This window comes from Drosophila subobscura, chromosome O, assembly GCF_008121235.1.
Source record: "Drosophila subobscura isolate 14011-0131.10 chromosome O, UCBerk_Dsub_1.0, whole genome shotgun sequence".
Lineage (NCBI taxonomy): Eukaryota > Metazoa > Arthropoda > Insecta > Diptera > Drosophilidae > Drosophila > Drosophila subobscura.
Window position 1 is genome coordinate 29,199,414 of NC_048533.1, and position 18,186 is coordinate 29,217,599.

Sequence of the window (18,186 nt, forward strand, 5' to 3'; positions counted from 1 at the left end):
CACGCAGCTGATAGCACTACATTTACATACATAAATACATACTGTACATATGTACATACATATGTAAAGCTCTGCCCCTGGCTGCGCTGCATTGCAATTTGCTTTGCTGCCTTTTTGCATAGAAATGTAAAACTTTTTCATATTTTTCCACTTGACAAAGTCTTTATGCATCTTGCGTAATAGTTTTATGGCCGTGAGGGGGAAGCGCAAAACTTTTATTCTCCAACCCAGTCTGCTCTGTCCTGTCGAGCACTTCCAATAACCATTCAATTCGCCACCGACACGGACAACCCCCCAGCGGTCCGGTCCGGTCCAGTCCGATCCTGTCCTGTCCTGTCCTGTCCGCTGCGGCTCGACTCGCCTCGCCTCGCCTCGACCTTCCATCCCTGCATGTCCGTCGACTGCAATTGCAGTTGATGGCTTTGATTTTATTCGTGAATGCACTTTTCTTGTTGGCTGCCCAGATTCCGTCCAGCTTGCGGGGCACTCGCATCCATTGTGCTGTCCTGCGCTGTCCTGTCTTCGTCCTGCTGCTGCCCCTTTATGCGCACTGCTGTTGTGTACTTTTATTATTAATATTTCTCTGCTCCTTCCTCGGCCATTTTCCGTTATTATTTATTGCTGCTGAAAAATGTTTATCCCCGCTCCGCTCCGCTCCGCTCCAACCCAAGCCCAACCCAGCCCCAGCTCGACGGCAAACTTGACTGCAACTTGTAGAGAAGACAAATTTTCTTTTAGCTGCCAACTCTTCTCCTGACTTCTCTCCATTTTCTCTCTGGAGAGCCCTGCATTCTGAGGGGTTCTGTGTGTTCTGTTCTGTGCTATTCTGTTGTGTTGGTCAGGTCATTATGTGGCCTGACGTTGATGGAATTCCGAGTGCGAGTGGCTGCACTTAGCGGCCAAGTCAAGGAAAAGCTCTTAGCCGTGGATAACGCGGCGTATGCGTAATGCGGCTACGTGCTATCCATGCAAAGTCCGGGAAGTCGAGTGGCAGCCACCCCGCTCTCGAGCGAGAGGTAAATCGTATGTAAATAGAAAATTTATCAAACAAGATTGAAATCATTGTTGCTCGGCAAATACCAAAAAGGTTCAGCCCAAGTCCCCAGTCCCATGTCTATTAAGGGACAAACAAAGCGCCCATGGTCCCACACCCCTCCCCCCCCCTCTCTGAGAGCAATCTGCCTTTGGCCCATTGGCAGCTAATTTCGTTTAATACGCAACCCACAAAAGCGAAAACTGCCCACCGAGGAGGGCTGACCGAGGCTGACCATTCCCTTTTGCCGGACGTCTAATTTCGGGCCAAGATTGTTTGGCCAAATCTCCAGGCACACATCATCAAGGGCGTGACTCCTCCTCCCCCTCCGCCTCACACACATTTTGCATAAATCAAACAAGCAAATCGACATGTAAACAACAATTTTTGCCAAATTCAATTGAATTTCGAACTGTGGAAATGAAACAGAGACCGTAACCCGAGAGCCGATCCGGACGGGGGTTTAGGCTTAGTTGAGTTCCCTTTTTGGGGGCCTCGGGGACTGGGCGTGTATGCCAATGCTAGCAATTTTCCCAATCGCACGATACACGTGCAGGCAGCAACAACAACAACAACAACAAAGGCACGCACACTCAATTATTTGCTAAAAGCTTATGTAAACGCCTTCGTGTCAAGGGATTTTATTAACTGCTTCTTGCCGCCTGCTGCTGCCTGCCTGGCCTATTGAGCCGGCGGCCAGGCTAAGCCGAAATTTAAAACTAACACACACCCACACACTGGCACACACACACGGACTCCTGGGACAGTGCACACATCTCACACATCCACATCCCCACACACAGGACAGCTGAAAATTTGCACACAGATCGCTCGCCTAGCAGCACAGCGTCCTAGATAAGAATCAAGTGAAAAATCTAACAGAGAACCAAATTCCATTTCCAATTGCCACGAGCCATGATACTCTGCCGACAGACTGGCAGCATAAGCTCTAAGAGGACTATGAGCTCGCTTAAGTATCGAGGCATATGTGGGAGTACTTACCATAATTATCATTATGTTTAAGTGGCAGACACACTGCACGTGAGAGCTGAAGCATGCGTAGGTTAGGGTATGCCTCGATACAAAGAAATTGAAAAATGCTACAGAATGAATCAAAGTGAAAAACGAATATGCGAGACAGAGCAACAGACATGAGGGACTACAACTCCAACTACCCTGATGACTCCCCCTTCCCCCCCGCTGGATGTGTGTGCTGCGTCCGCCTAACGAGCGAATCGTGTTCAATAAATATTTACCAGTCAGTCAGAGCAGCAGCAGCAGTGCACGAAGAGAGCGGCGAAGAGAGACACGAAAATGGCAAAAGCTACTCGCAGAGATAGAGCGTTGCTGCTGTGAGCGAGAGAGAGAGAGAGAGAGCGCGCGCTGAGACGCTTTATGCGGGTCGGGCAGGTAGCTGTGCGGAGCAGGTAGCCGCGCCGGCAGGTACCGTTACCTAGACCCAAACCCAAACCCAAACCAAAAGGGTGGAGAATCTAGCACCAAAGTGACTGTGGCAAATCCGTAGCCAAGCTTGTGCCGTCCATCAGCTGCTTGCTTAGCTAATACAGCCGAAGAACTGTTCAGCTGTTCTGCTGGCAGCGGCGCCTTTTGCATCTCTGCATCTATTCGGGATTTCGCGTCTATGAAATATTCAACCATTTACAGCTCACTCTGGAGAATTGGTTCATGATGTTCTGTTGCTGCTGCTGCTGCTGCTGCCTCCCTCCTCTTCCTGGTTTTGCTGCTGTTTCCGCACTCCTCCTCCTTCTCTCCAGCCCAACCCTGCCTCAATTTATGAGCGCCCAGTGTGTGCTTTAATAGTTCGCAGCTGAATTAATTGGCTGCTGCACAAGCAGAACAAGATGAGACAGCGATGCGATAGATCCAGCGCATATATTTACCATATATCTCGCACTTGCCATTAAAATAATTTAATCAAAATGTTGTTCAACCCGCCCAACGCCCCAACACCCCAACACCCAACGGCCTCGTCCCACAAGTGCGAGGCGAAAGCCGAACTCTCGATAAAAGCGGATGGCTGTCGGTGTGATATATCTTTATCGTACATATAGTTGCTACGGTAAATGTGTGTGTGGTGTGTGCTGCACATACATGTGTGTGTGTGTGTGGGAGCCGTAAATTTTAATCAATTCTTTGCTTACTTTTGCCATCTCTTGGCCGCACTTTGCCTTTTTATTTTATTTACTGCTCAAGGCGCATTTACTCTCGAATTGTTATGCACTTTATTTTTTGTGTGTGTGTTTTCGGGTTTATTTGCTAGGAAGAAAAGAATGTGAACTATTTAAAAGCCAAGAAAAGAACACGGACTTCTGCATTCTGCTCTCCAGGAAAGAGTATTTCTGCTGCAGTATACTTGAAAACTATTCTATTGCCTGGCACATACTTTTATTTTCAACTCCCAAACAAGTGCAGAATCGCAGGATCCAGCTGATTGTAAGGAAGCCAGATTAAAACTTATGCACACACTCAGCGTAGAGTGTAGAGTGTGGAGAGTCGAGAGTAGAGCAAAGACTCTGCTCCCGCCATGTGGCTGTGGCGCTGGGAGTCCGCTTAGACTCCGGCTCCATAATGTGAGCTATGTTAGTTTTATGGCAGACAACTGGCAAATGGGTTAGGGCTACGCCCTGCCCAGCCAAATGACAATAAAAAATGTAACTAACCGCGCGTCGGCTGCCCCACAAGCAGCATTGTAAATGCTTTATGAGCCTTTGGAGTGCCATAATTTTCACTTAATAATCCGTTGAGTAGCTGGCCGTGATTTGTAGCCCACCCGATTCGTCGGGAACAAGAGCACAGCCCAGCACAGCCCAGCCCAGCACAACAGCAGTGTAATGAGCTGACTGTGGGATGTGCGGTGTGGTGCGGTGGCTTCGTGGCCGGAGGCCGGTGGCAGGCCAAAACAATTTGAAAGTTTTTGCCAAAAAACATAATGTGTGGCTAATTTTATTTGTCGCCAATTGGGAGCGATGCTCTGCCATCCGCTTGACACACTAATTTATAGTGAGCCAAAGAGCTACCGAACACACCTGCGCCCGGGAGTATGCTCTCGTTTTCAGATGCTCCGCACAATGTTTCCTGGCCATGCCCCACAGACTCTGACTCTGACTCTGACTCTGGCAAATGCCAAAATAATACTGCACAGAGAGAGGGCGGGGAGGGAGGGCACAAAAAATGTTTAATGTCCAAATTGCACATGAAATTGCGCGCATAAACTAATTACCGCGGATAAAGTTAACAATGCCAGCGATTCATGGCAATGCCTGGAACGGTAACGGGTATGGGTACCAGCAGTGGCTCTGTGCGCTGTCCTGGTCTTGGCTTAACTGCCAGGCGACCAGCTGCCATTTTGTGGCACATCGGAACTCGCCTCAAATACGAAGGGACAGGACAGGGGGATAGGGACGTGGCCCACAGGTCTGGTCTTCGTCCTGCATCCAGCTGTGTGGCCACCAGCCGACACTCACATGACGCCACCGTTTGCCAGCATTACCGGTATTTACAATATATATATTTTAATATTTTCGGTGGCTCCGCACACTCCCAGTTGTCGGCTCCACGACTCCACGGAGCCCAACCACGGACCACGGACCACCAGCCACAGACCCCACAAAACCCAAAGCCAGGCAGAACTCCAATCCAAGCACAACCCCTTGGAATATTCCGTGTGTGTGTGTGTGTGTGTGTGTGTGTGTTATTGTGCCAAATTGTTTATGAAAAATTGCGTATGACGACGCCGCCGCTGTTGGCACATAAATCAAGCCGCCTTGGCTGAGGATTTGGGCCAACAGCTCGACGGTGGGTCGCACGGTGGGCTGCTCGGTGGGTTGCTGTTGCTCCATGACTCCACTTGGTAATTACAATGTAGCCGCCTGTGAATTTAACGATCTGGGGGGGTCGGCCCGTCAGGCAGCGGAAACACAACAATTTCCAGCCAGCCATGGTTCTGATTCTGATGCTGAGGTCTGAGTCTGAAGAGGCCATGAAAGGGTTTGGCCGGTTTCTTTTTTTCCCTTCCATTCCTTGGCTGTTTGCTGGTCAGTTGGTCGGTTGGTCAGTCGGTGGCTCAGTGCGTGAGGGTGGCATGTTAACAAAAGTGTGAGCCAAGTGGAAAATAACATTAAAAGTGGCCATAACAATAACTAACAAAGACACCAAAAGCAAATGGCAACGGCAAATGGTTTGGGGGCCAGCAGGCTGACTGGCTAACTGGCAGAAAGGCAAACCCGTAGACGGCTACCGCCCGGCTCGAGCAGGGGCAGGCCGACAAAAATTAAATGGCGCGAGAAAATTGCATGGTCGGTGTGGTTCAAACAGAGAAAGAGAGTGGAAGAGAGAGAGAGAGAACGAGCGAGAAGTCGGTTTACATAATTGCCAAGGGCCAGGACGAATGGAATAGATGCAGGCGCTGGCCGAGAGGGGCCCACATGGAGACCAGAGTGGAAAGCAATCATGGCGGAGTTGAAGCTTACTTACCCATACACACACACACACACACACACACATACATACATGTACATTTACATGTTCTTGTTCCTTCATAATATTTAACTGTTTCCTGAAATATATACTCGGCCTCTGTCTGGCACACACACTCGTGGCTGTGGTGGCATAGTTTTGGGTGCCACTGTGCCTAAGTTGGTCAATAATTCACTTTCACAGACGCCAAAGTATAATTTGGTCATTTTAGCCGGATGAAACAAGCGTTAAACCCTTTTGGCTCGTGCGCCAAAAAGTATGCAATTCAATCAGCAAATAAACTCAATTAATTTTGCTTCAATCAAGATCATTTGTGTTACATCAAGCTGTTGAAGTCGTTCAATCGTAGGCATGGAAATTTTATCTCCATGAAGCTTTGCATACTTTGCGGTTCCTAAGAAAATGAATGAACATTTTTAAATATATTTAAATCTATCGGCACTCAAATATTGACGTGAGAAATAAAAAAACAAGCAGGAAATTTTCGTTCGTTTTGTTTTTTTTGTATAACTATTTACTACTTAGAGTTAGAATATGCTGCTTGTGGTTGTTAATTGCTGACTAAGCTTAACAGGGCTTACGATTAGCTGGACTTACACACAAATAATATAGGCCGAGCGGTTATAAAATGCAGAAAAAACACTTATGAGCTATGCAGACAGTCCGCACTCGAGTCGAGTCCAGTGCAGGACTCTCCTCAGCAGTTGTGGCACTTGACCAGTCCCACCTCGTCGCAGTTCATGCATTTGAGGGCCACGAACTCGGCTGTGAAGTGGTTCCGATGGACGGACTTCTTGGAGCCATTGCAGGAGGGGCAGGGCAGCAGGCGGTAGCCGCCGCAGGTCTGGCAGGTGTAGGTGCTGGAAATGGACTTGTAGGGCTTGAGCAGCTGGCGCAGCTCTCCGGACTCGTTCAGTCGCTCCACCGTGTCCGCGTCGCCGATGTGCTGCCCCTCGACATACAGCTGGGGCACTCGGACGTGGGCGGTCTGCATGCGCTGGCGCATCTCCGCCTGGTACTCGACGCTCATGAAGACGTCCCGCTCCTCGAACTTGATCAGCAGAGTGCGCAGGATCTGCTTCACATTGGCACATTTCGTATAGGTGTCCCGTATAATGCCCATGCTGGTGGTGTACAGCACCACCTTGCCCAGGTCTTTCTCTTTGTAGCACTGTGGGTGGGTGGATGCGATGGCATGGATGAAAAGAGGTGCAAAAAATACATGGCAAAAGATTAGTTCGAGTTCGAGTTCTGGTTATTGTCGTCGAGTGGGTCGGGTCTGCTCAAAAGCAGGCCACCAAAAACTGGAAATTGGCGCACACATTCGCCACAGAGCGCGGATTTCAGTGTTTGGCATGGTCAGGCCAGAACGGCATGACCAAATTGGGTCTCTGGTTTTGTGAGGATGAAGGCCAGGCCAGCGTCAAATAGACAAAAGCAACGCGGAAGAATCGACTCTGAGCTGCGATAGATGATTACGGAGAATCGATTTCAGTGGCAAGAGGGGAAGACTGCAGCTTAATGATGCAAAACTTTTGCTATGGTGAAAACTTGATGCAAGAATCAAATAGAAATCAGGTCTTGGTTGTGTGCAAAACGGGAATGGAATTTGGGGAGAACTGGTTGGGGAAAACTCCACAATCTCCACACACTCGACAGGCACTCACTCCGTTGGGTTCATTAGCTTGGAGTCACGTAACCAGCAGGCTGCCATCGAGCCACCACTCCAACTCTGCATGTCACTCAAAATCCTATTAATCAATACAATTAAGCAATAATAGGAAAACTGCTATTCAATCGAACGGCGACAGGGGAGAGACGTACACGTACAATGGAAATCTGGAATGTTTTTCCCGACAATTTATGATGTCTTATTTTGTAAGCCTCAACCGGTTCGGTTCGGTTCGTCCCAGAGGGGGGGGTTTTCATTTGACAATTAACATTTCCGTTAGTTGGCCAACTTTGGTGGCGTCTGCTTTGGCTAATGAACTGAGACGAACCGAACCGGGCCGAACCGGGCCTTATATCTGGTATCAATGAACTATGTAGAGGCAGCAGCACAGGCAATGGCAGCGTGGGGTTTCGATGCAGCATCCCCAAACCGGTGTGACGAGAATTTGCATTGCAATAGAAAGAAAGAAAATTAATAAGCAGGCGAATGAAAAGAAATGGAGAGAGAGGCTGATGCAGATCGAGAGACAGTGACAAAGTGCAGCTGCATGTGCCGTTTGTCAGCGACAAAAGCCAGAGAAATATTTCATGACAAAATCAAAAACAAGACAACGAAAAAAAAGAGTTCAAAGCCACGCAGCACGAACCAAATCAACAATAAACAACCAAGCAAACATTCAGCAAACAAAAAACAACAACAAATGCAACAACAAATGCAACAACAACCAAACAAACAGCAAACGAGCTGCGGTCAAATGGAAAGTCAACTCTGGAGTCGAAGTCGAGGCAGGAGTGAGCGTCGCTAAGCTGTTTTTTCCAATTCAATTTCAGCAATTGTCAGCTCGGGCACTGCAGTTGCTGCAGGAGAAAACTAAACTGCCAATTGCAGGTCCCAGCTCCCAGCTTCCAGCTCCCAGCCACTAGACACTGGTTCAATGTCAACTTTAGTCTGTCATTTGAATTGCCAAAAAGAAACATAAACACACTCCGCTGGCAATTAACAATTAACACACGTGATTTGCACGTCTAACCTTTTGTCGAGCTGCAGCCGCCTCAGAAGTAGCAGCAGCCGCCACAATTCCGCTGAGCTCTGCTACATATTAATGGACAAAAGAGAAAGCAGGTCACTTGTATGGCCAATAGCCAGCAGCAGCAGCAGCAGCAGCAGCAGCAGCCAGCCAGCCGCAGAGTGATTGCCAATCGAAGAGTTGAGCAACACACATCGAGATGGAGGCTAATGCCAATGATGCCTCCAACCCATGAGGTTGTTGTTGCTGCTGCTGCTGCTGCTGATGCTTCTCGAAGGTGACAAAGTGAGTTGTCGGTTTTTTTCATGTGTGTGTTTGTGTGTGGCAAACACCTCTAATTTGTAGCCATCAAAAATTCACTGTCGATTGCTCCAATTATGGGCTTCAAGCGCCGAAGGGCCTCAAACAATCGGCCACGAAAAAGAAACAAAAAAAACAATGCCAAGTTGGATTTTCACTTTCGATTTTTTACTGCTCTGCATACGCGAGTGGAATGGATTGGAAGCTGGAATGGAATGGAATGCCAGCTGCATTATAATTAACAGCATCTCACTTTTCCCATTGTTGGTCTCTGAATGTGGTTCCTCCTGCCCCACAGCAGAGTTTCTGACTGTCTGACTTGCTGGCTAATTTGCATGTGAGCCGCTATAAGGCCATAAAACATATCTATTCATTTAGCATCTACTTAATTTATGCCAATCCGTTGTTGTGTCGGTCGAAGGGGCGGTCCCGGGCTCGGGCTCGGGCCCGGGCCAACCGACATTCCGTCATTTCATCAAGTTTTGCTCCATGGCTCAGAAAGTGAAAAGCAAGAAAGCCGCAGCCACAGCCACAGCCACAGCCACAGCCACAAACAAAACAATTAAAATGATCTAAAATCTGTTCATTAAATTAGATAAAGGGAAATTTCTAAGTCGCTTTGTGAGAGCAGCCAGGCAGCCAGCCAGCCAGCGACTAATAAAAATTAAAAAGCATAAAAAAACCCAAAAATACAATTTCCAAGCCGAAAATGTATTTATGGACCAGAAAAGATTTCTACGCGAGTCATGGTTGATAATGGGAAATGGTTTGTGGGGGGGAAAACTGCGTAAGCGGGCGGAAAACTGCTAATCCAAACGAGTTCCAGCTGCAGCACTGAAAGATCTTTGACAGCGTTCAGGGGAAATACCCAAAAACCGAGAAAGCTCTTACCAAGAATAAACATTAATCCATGATGTCTGTGATTTATCAAACGATTTCTTCATCAGCAATTAATGAACGTTTTATGCAAAACTAGTTCCCAGAACACGCCTCAGACTGAGACAGAGAGAAACTAATAAAAGTTCCACTTTTACGATGACAATTCCATTCAGCACCGTTGGGCTAGCTGTTGTTTTAGTCGCCCAACTGCCCCACCATTAGCTGCGATTAGTTGGTGAGTCCAAAGCACACCCAAAATACTGGGAAAGAGCAGCGAGATGCGTTTTGGAAACGTAAAAGTTGAACCTCGTGTAGCTGTGTGGTGGGGTGGGGGCAGACCGAGATCTGGAATAAGCTGCGAGCGCTGAGCTGAGCAAGTTGTGAGCGCGCGCTAAGCGCATACAAAACGACAAAGACAACGGCAAAGACACCAAGCAAAGACAACGACAACAACAACAACAGCAGCAACGACAAACCACAGCAGAGCAGAGCACAGCACAAAATAAGCCACTTAACGGTATTCATTATAATTGAAGAAGAAACTGAGCAAAGAGACGCTGAAAGCGCAGCTCGTGTGTGCTGCCAGGCAGGTGGGTAGGCGGAGAGGGTAGGGGAGGGGATGTGGAGTTGCTCCTACAGTTGCTCATTAGATTACGGGTAAAACGGAGCGAGTTGTGAGACGCCAATACGAAATGTGAAAGATATTGAAAAGCAGCTCCGAGTCCACACATTGGCATGGGCAACGGCAACGGCATCGGCATCTTCAATTGTTGGCTAGCACTTTCTCTGAGAGGCGTGCACATGGGATGGAGGATGGCAAACAATCGGCATCGAGGGATTGCATAATTTGGGTGGGCCCGTGCCCGTGCCCGTGCCTGGCAGAGATGACTCAATGGTGTGGGCAATCATGCAGACTGTTGACGCCGACACCGTGGGAACGGAATAACTCTGAATAACTGAATACCAACTCGAATGTCTTTCTCAATTCCCTGCATATTCATAAACATATTCATCGTGTGTGATTCGACCTCGACCTCGACTCACCTTGGCATTGGGCTGCTGCTGGAGCTGCAAGAACGTGGCTATTCCATTGCGCACACGATTCTTGACGCCTCGCACCGTTCCCTTGGCCGAGCGAATGGTGGACTGGGTGGAGCTGCTGCTGCAGCGCACATCCCGGTAGCCCGCGAAGAGATCTTGCTGTTCCGTTAGGCTCGCGGCCGTGGCCATCGACGCCTCGTCGCCGTGACGCGCGAAGCTGCTAAAGTTCTCGTGCTCGTTAATGTGAAAGCTGTAGTATTGGTCGTCTGCATATTTGTAGTTGATGTTGCTGCTGCCCCTGCCATTGGTGTGGCAGCTCACTAGCAGAGATTGCGAGGCGGCCTCAATGCTGTCCAACGACTCCTCACCGGTTTGCACAAAGTTGGCTCTCTCCACGGCCGCACGCAGCTCCTCGATTTTCTCCTCGCTGAGCGACTCCCGAGACAGGCGCAACGACTTCTTGCACGCTGGCATTGGCTTGTCCTTGACCTCAGGCTCGGGTTCAGCCTCAGTGTCTGCCTCGGTCTCAGCATCGACGTGTCCCGTGTACTGCACCACGTACTCCTCCGCATTGCGTCTATCCCGTATGTCCCGCAGCAGGGAGTCTGGCAGCAGCGAGCCCAGCGAGCCCAGCATGCGGATCGACTTCTGGCGCTGCCGCTGCAGCTGCAGCTGGCCGCTGGGCTGGGAGGCCGCCTGGCGCACATACTCCGTGCTGCTGCAGTGCAGGGAGTCACTGCCCAGGGAGGAGGGGCCACTCTCCTCGCTGTCGTCGGTGAGCAGCGAGGCTGGCTTGGCCGGAATGCCGTTGCTCTCCAGATCGCTGCCGTTGCCGCTGTCCGCTCGCTCGCAGTGCGTGGCATACTTCTGGTACTGATCCATGTAGCAGTTGCCCGGATTGCTGGCACCTCCATTGCCACTGCTGTTGCCTGCTGCTGTGCTGGGGGGCGTGGCCACCACCATGATTATGTAGACGGACGGAAAGGGGCACTGTGTAACACGCGGCTGCCTTTTGCAGTCTGAATTGGATGGGGGGACTTCTGGTCTAAGTTGGCGGCTTTGATTATTTATTTGCGTTCAATGACTCTGACTCTGTGTCTGACTCTGTAACTGACTTTAACGGACGTTGCACCCGACGTCGCATGTCTTTATGCTTCAGCTCTTGTCGTTAGACTGGCCAAAGTTTTTCTTGCAGCTCCAACGGAGCAGCCAGAGTGGAGCTACGATCGTGAGTCGCTCACACAGCACCTGCCAAGAAGCTCACCGTCTTGCAGCTCTCTCTCGCTGTTTTGCACCATTTCTCCAGCCGCATTCAGCGCTGACTCGCGCTCTCTCTCTCCCTCTCTCTCTTGTTATTCAGCAACTCCCAAGCTGCCTTGCTGCTTTCTTTCGTTTCTTTTCTTTCACTCGATTGCATTAGCCGCGCGTTATTACATTTTGTAATTTTAGCGCCCGCTTCTTTCTGTTGCTATTTCTATTTCCAAATTGTTTGTCATTAGCGGCGAAGAAGAAGTTTCTGGCCGCTTCGCGAAATTTCCAATTGGCCTACAAAGGCAAAGCGGGCAGGGGGGTAGCAGCATGTCGCCTGCGCGTGACTGTGACGTTATGCCGATTGAGCCTGCCCCGGGGGGAACTGACTGGGGGAACTGACAAACGTACCCGATCATTTGGCCAGATTATCCATGGGGTGGCCGTAAGAACCGTAAGAACACAAATTAGCAGAGACGCCAGAAGTGTTTTTCTCTGTTTGCCAGCTGCTAATTAAATAATTATTTCAACTCTCTTGGTGGAACTTGGCAAAGCTGAATAAAGACTTTGATTTGTGGTGATCAAGGTTAAGGATTTAATGGAGTACTTTGGCCAGCTGATGCTCAATGCAAATCGTTTATGGCACTCAAATTCCTCTGGAATAGATTTAATCACAATAAAACGTTTAATTTGAATGCAACAATTATTGCCGCAAGCTTTAATATTTTAAACATTTTTCTCTGAGATCATGGCCAAAGTTGACTCGTTCAAAAGTCGCTACAAATGACAAATATTCTATGGCCAACAAAGAACTTATTGAACATAAAAGTTGCCATGGGGTGGGTGTCGGGCGGCTATCCCATTATCAGCTCAGAGGGAACTGCGGAAAAGATACTAACTATAAAGTTTTGACAGAACTTTGCAGCAGCAGCAACAGCGGCGATAACCGCACAATCAATGCAAATGCCAAGTTTGGCTGGCTGGGGCTTATCTGGTGGCTTTTGCCGAAATCAACCGAATATCACGTATCATGGAACACGCAGCAACCGGAGCAGCGCAGAGCAGCGCAGCGCGGAGTGGCGCACTTGCAATCGAAGCCACAATAAAGAGTTGCATCTAATTGACGAAACTCGAAGGGGAAGCCGTTATCAGCGGAGCGACAACAATCGAAGAATCTATCGGGGGGCGCACTGACAAATTTCACAGAATTCCGATGTCATGAGCGGCAGACCGAGCGCCGAGCGTGTTTATCGCGATATTTGATGTCTGCAGAATTTTGGGGTTCTGCTTCGATAATATCAGCTGGTCGGGGCTCCATGCCGCACGACTGATTGCAGCGCGTGACATCGCTGACTTATATAAGGCCGAGATGCAGCTCAGATTGCATTGAGTCTTAAAGTTTCAGCTCGAGAGGAACATGGCTGGAAGGCAACTGCTGTTCTGCTTGGGATTATCTGTTTTGGCGGCAGCTTCCGCTCGCACGATCAATGGTCTGGATCGGGGATCTTGCTACAACGATGACATTCCCATGTGTGCGAGGAGTCGCGACAACGGCATGTACTTCCTGTTCAGCAACGAGTGTGAGCTGCGGAAGGCGCAGCGAGGCAACCTCATGGGTGCTCCCTTGTGTGAGTTGGAACAGCTAACCCCAACGCCACCTATGGGTCATAATTGTATTCTCCTTCCTTCCAGATGATGTGACGCTGCGGCACTGCTTCCCCAATTGTGACTTCCACTGCAGCAACGGATATCAGCCAGCGTGCGGGGTGAGTGCGAGCAGCGGGGAGCGACGCACCTTTAGGAATCGGTGTGAAATGGCACGCACCTCGTGCCTGTCGCAGTCCGATTGGGCGGTGCACAGGTGGGGAGTGTGTCCCAAGGCCAGCAGGGAGCAGACATCACCTCACGTGGGCAACGTTGGCAAGTACAAGCGGCCACTGCCAGTGCCCTGCACCAGGATCTATCGTCCCGTGTGCGCTGCATATGCGGGCGTAAAGTCTACATTTTCGAATGAGTGCCTGGTGAATGCAGAGAACATTAAGACACAGAGAAGTGGGTTGCCTGTTGTGTGCCATTTTCCGGTTACAGTCACTCATGCTTTCATGTCCAACTCCAACAGATTGGCGCATAGTTTCCGAGGGACTTTGCGGCGAGGACAGCACCAAAATGAAGCACAATCGCAAATACAAGCCAAGGGCCAAGCCAAAGCTGGAGACGGAGACGGAGGCGGAGGCGGAGCCGGATCGGGCCAAGCGCAGTCACAGTAAGAAGTCCAATCAGGTGGAAGACTTCCAGATACCCGAGGACGCAGTGCAAATCTATGCCCCCTCCACATTCCACACCCAGTTCATCAGCAACGCAGGCACCATGGAGAAGAGCTACTCCCTGCCAGCTCGCAAGCCCTATGTGGTGTCCGCGCCCAAGCTCCGACGAGTGCACGGGAGTGCCACCACCAGAGGAGGCATTGGCATTGCTGCCAAAAGCTCTACAAGGCCGTGTGTGTTCAGCAACGAGCCTGTGTGTGGCAGCTTCAACGGAGAGAGACGCACATTCCCGACTGTCTGTGCCCTCATGGAGTACAGCCAAAGCATCGGCAACGGTAAGGCACTTACATGGGCATTTCTGGCAGGACTTTACTCATTTCACGATCCACAGCATGGTCCATTGTGCACGATGGCCCCTGCCGACGCTGCGACAAGCCCTGCCCTTCGGTCTATCAGCCAGTGTGTGCCAGTCGCAATGGCACCCACCACACAGTCATCAATGAGTGCTATCTGGAGCGAGTGCGTTGCAAGGATCCCAGAACTGGTAAGTGGAACCTTCCGCACACAGACAGAGACAAAGAAGTAACGCAATTTTCTTGCAGTCTGGAAGATCATCCACAAAGGAGAGTGTGCAAAGGCCAGGGGCACAATGAAGCCCAAGGCGGCTGCCACGGAACGCGGTCTGATTCCCCGTATGCTGTATGCCAGCAGCAGGCGACTGTCCATCACCACCCCAGGAAAGCCTCTGGCCAGCCAAGCCACAACCAAGGCACCCACAAACCCATACAAGCCGCGCCAGCAGTTCAGGAAATCCTTCAGGCCAACGCCAGCAGCCATCAGCCAGGAATTCAACAATCGCAAGATTCGCAAAATAGAGCTAGCCACAGCCGGCTTTGGCCCCATCGATCGATCCATTGAAAACGACTCCGATGCCAGTCTTTGGTCTTCAAATGACAATTGGCTCGTGCGACAGACACTCGACAATGTCAAGGGTTACTTCAGCAAAAAGCCAGCGACCTTCAAAAAGGCGCACAGCGAAAAATATCCGCCCTATTACTGGGTTAAGCCGATAGAATCCTCGACCCAGTCAGATTCAATTGGAGCGACCACCATCAGCACAACCACAGCTTCCCCCATGCCACCCACTCTGAGCATTGCCTCGGCGGAACTATTGAATTTGGATATCGGCAACGCGGCAAACCTCTACGAAGATCCACAAATGCTACTTAAGCTGACCACCGCTCCAGCCACAACCAGCACCACAGCGACGCCAGAACCCATTGAGAGCACGACTGCCACGCCCCCTTCCACCACTGTCGCCACGAATCCTCCTTCCACAACAGTTGCACCTGCAACCATGTCCACCTCCTCAGAGGCATGGGAAGAAACGACCAGCGAAGAGACTACCGCAGGCGTGGCAGAGACTTCTGCTACTACTGCTGCCTCCGTCAGCACAGATGCTGCCACATCCTCAGCCACAATAGCTGAAGATCTGTCCAGCACAGAAGCAAGAAGCAGCGCGTCGACATCAACGGAAGCCTCAAGTGAGTCGTCAACGACCACCCAGAGCAGTGATTACACGGCGGAGGAGCCGCTGTCCGAGTCCAGTGGTCAAACCTCCATCTATGGTCTCGATAAGAACTCGTTGATAATGCGCTTGTTACGAGCCCGAACAAATCAAAATGTTTTCATTTAAGCGTTTCATTCATTGTTAAAACTGTCGCCTTAAGTTAAGTTGTTGTTAAAGTCTGTTGAATACAATTACAAATTATCATTTAATAATATTTTCAAAAGTGCAGTCCAAAGTGCAGTAATCAAGCAGTATCTGTGACACTCGCCCACCTTTCGATACATTCGCATCTGAATTTTCTAGCACGTTTTAAAATCAAGCATTGCCTTCACAGTTTCATATCATACAGCTTTTGTAGAGTCACAGCAGCACAAACATAGATGGCGACAAGTACTCTCGTTGGCGTCACCTATTGCTGAGACCGATTTCTTTCTAGCAACCAAACCGATTGCTAGGTGGAGCCTCTCGATTATGTAGTTCTGCTTCCCGGCACTAGATGACGGAATATCGTCAGCCCCAGTCTCGTGCCGACCACCTTTTGTCAGAGTGAGAAGCAAAATATTCGATTTGGTTTCCCATATTAATCGATATTCAAATTAGCCCGGATACCGTCCTCTTAGGTTGTCAACGTGTCAGGGAAAACTTATGATAGATAAGTAGTAACATAAAAAAAGACCGAGCTTAAACCTAATCTTTTGAAGCATTTCATTGCATATACTGAATTACTTTAGTCAAGAAAGCAAATTCTCTACCCAAGGCCTCCAAGGCTTCACGCATGACTGTTATCCTCTCATTGTGTTTTCATAGAAGCTTCGAATGAATTTATTGAATTTCTAACATGCAAATTGCGACGATAAGCCACCATTTAAAATAAGCGGAAGAGGATATTAGCGTATTACCAACGACTATCAAGGCGTGTTTTTGTTTTGTGGAAACGCTTATTGTTTGTGGATTTTATCACTGCATTGAAGTTGATCAAATTGAACCGCATTGTGAGCGTGACAATTGGGTGCGGCGTCGTTGGAGACTTCCCATTGAGAACCTTGATTGGATTCGTATCTGATAAATTACAGCTGACAGGATGGTCAATGTCGCCTGAGATAGAGCCACAGGCAGAGCCAGAAAGCCATTGAAACGCACAACCACGGCCTTCCCAGCAGACAGATCCCATTAACGAGTTTGAACATCGAAAGTGAAATGTGCAGATAATACAGCACACATTTTTTGCAGAGTTGTCCTGAACTCTTAAATGCATTTTCTGCATTAAAATACACTCAGACGCCTGCAGCTGGACGGAAATTTCGCTATCTGTAGGAGAGTTTTTATGACCCGGGTCTGTCTGGTGGCCAACAATCGTTAGCCGGTGGCGACATGACAGTATTTATCCCATCCGGCCGTCTGCAACAGCAGCCCAACAAAGATCAGAGCGGATAGGAGCCTCCTCATCCCCATCCCCATCCTCCATCCTCTGTAGTTCAATTTGTTTAATTGGTTTAGCAAGTTGGCGTTTCAGCTGGGACGGGACATTCGCAGCTAATTTCTAGTAAAAGTAGTTTTGGGCGGACTCTGCTGCGGACTCCGAAATCCTCTAAATAGCCTCACGTTTGCGTGTGCTTCGGGATTTAATATGTGGCCATCAAACGGAGGCTGATGGCTGATGGCAGCGGGGCTGACGAACATTGTGTGCCATGTTGCGGTCAAATATTTTGCGGCTAGCTTAAAGACAATGTTTAGAGCAATTTTCGATCAAGGAAAACCAAAAAACTTTCTACAGTATTAACCAGAGCAGATTCTTGCACCACACTGATTCGCGTGGGTTACCTAATTCTCATTAGGAGCGAGTGCAGACAACGGGTGGCAGGTGGCGCAGCTAATTAATTGAATGTCAGTCAACGCTGGTCAAAGAATGCCGAGCGTTGTCGCCGTAGCAGGCAGCAAAAAAGAGTCAACAAACAGCGCCAATTGTTACTTTCACTGGTAAATAATGCAACAAGAGCAACTGCAGAAGAAACAGCAGTAGCAGCAGCAGCAGCAGCAATGCCACCAACAACTTTCGCATCCCATGTCTGCGGCTGTGTAATTAAGATGGTCACACAGTCGCACACGCAAATAAAATTTAATAACGGACAGCAATTCAAAGTGCAGTGTTCCATTCAAATATGCAAATTGCCAGATGCAACCGGAGAATGCCGCCACAATCTGCTGCCCACAAAAGGCGCAGTTTAATCTCACATAAATGCGCATTCGCACTTATTCCGATTGGTATCATTTTACGAAGGCGCCCCCCAGGGAGGGGCACCAGCCTCCAGCTCGGATGGCTCTGATTTGGATTGGGACTCGTCGCTCAGAGCAGCTCAGAGTCTTGAGTGGCGCCAGGCGATTTTAATTGTATGAGTAACATCGTGGCACATACTCGGAGTACGTTTCTCGGGGCAGCTACTTGCCGATTCACTTTCGTTTGCGGCTCTTGCTTTCAGTCACACGCAGCGCAGCGGGAAGGCGGTCAATTGGTGGTTGCTGCTGGCTGCTGGCTGCTGGCTGCTGGCTTCACTTCATAATCCAGACGACAATGCGATCGATCCAATTTGCTGTTCGATCGCGGATCGCCACAAAACGTGCCCCGCACTCCGACTCTGACCCAGAAAGCTCGGTGGC

At 49.5% G+C, this 18,186-nt stretch overlaps 2 protein-coding genes across 2 annotated transcripts; one reads left to right on the forward strand and one right to left on the reverse strand.

Moving 5' to 3' along the window:
- Positions 1-6,022: 6,022 nt before the first annotated feature.
- Positions 6,023-11,635, reverse strand: LOC117898247 (glutaredoxin domain-containing cysteine-rich protein CG31559). Its single transcript, XM_034807492.1, has 2 exons — positions 10,453-11,635; positions 6,023-6,701 (listed from the first exon to the last, which is right to left on the reverse strand). The coding sequence occupies exons 1-2, from the start codon at positions 11,410-11,412 to the stop codon at positions 6,228-6,230; spliced, it is 1,434 nt and encodes a 477-aa protein (XP_034663383.1). The 5' UTR covers positions 11,413-11,635; the 3' UTR covers positions 6,023-6,227.
- Positions 11,636-12,449: 814 nt separating this feature from the next.
- LOC117898173 (mucin-5AC) lies at positions 12,450-15,740 on the forward strand. Its single transcript, XM_034807382.1, has 5 exons — positions 12,450-13,325; positions 13,390-13,749; positions 13,817-14,296; positions 14,353-14,505; positions 14,564-15,740. The coding sequence occupies exons 1-5, from the start codon at positions 13,115-13,117 to the stop codon at positions 15,655-15,657; spliced, it is 2,298 nt and encodes a 765-aa protein (XP_034663273.1). The 5' UTR covers positions 12,450-13,114; the 3' UTR covers positions 15,658-15,740.
- Positions 15,741-18,186: the final 2,446 nt, after the last annotated feature.

Coding starts and splice junctions, on each gene's coding strand:
- LOC117898247 (XM_034807492.1), bottom strand. CDS start 11,412: ATGGTGGTGGCCACGCCCCCCAGCACAGCAGCAGGCAACAGCAGTGGC. Junction 6,702..10,452: donor AGCAGCAGCCCAATGCCAAG/GTGAGTCGAGGT, acceptor ACCCACCCACAG/TGCTACAAAGAGAAAGACCT.
- LOC117898173 (XM_034807382.1), top strand. CDS start 13,115: ATGGCTGGAAGGCAACTGCTGTTCTGCTTGGGATTATCTGTTTTGGCG. Junction 13,326..13,389: donor CCTCATGGGTGCTCCCTTGT/GTGAGTTGGAAC, acceptor CCTTCCTTCCAG/ATGATGTGACGCTGCGGCAC. Junction 13,750..13,816: donor GAACATTAAGACACAGAGAA/GTGGGTTGCCTG, acceptor CAACTCCAACAG/ATTGGCGCATAGTTTCCGAG.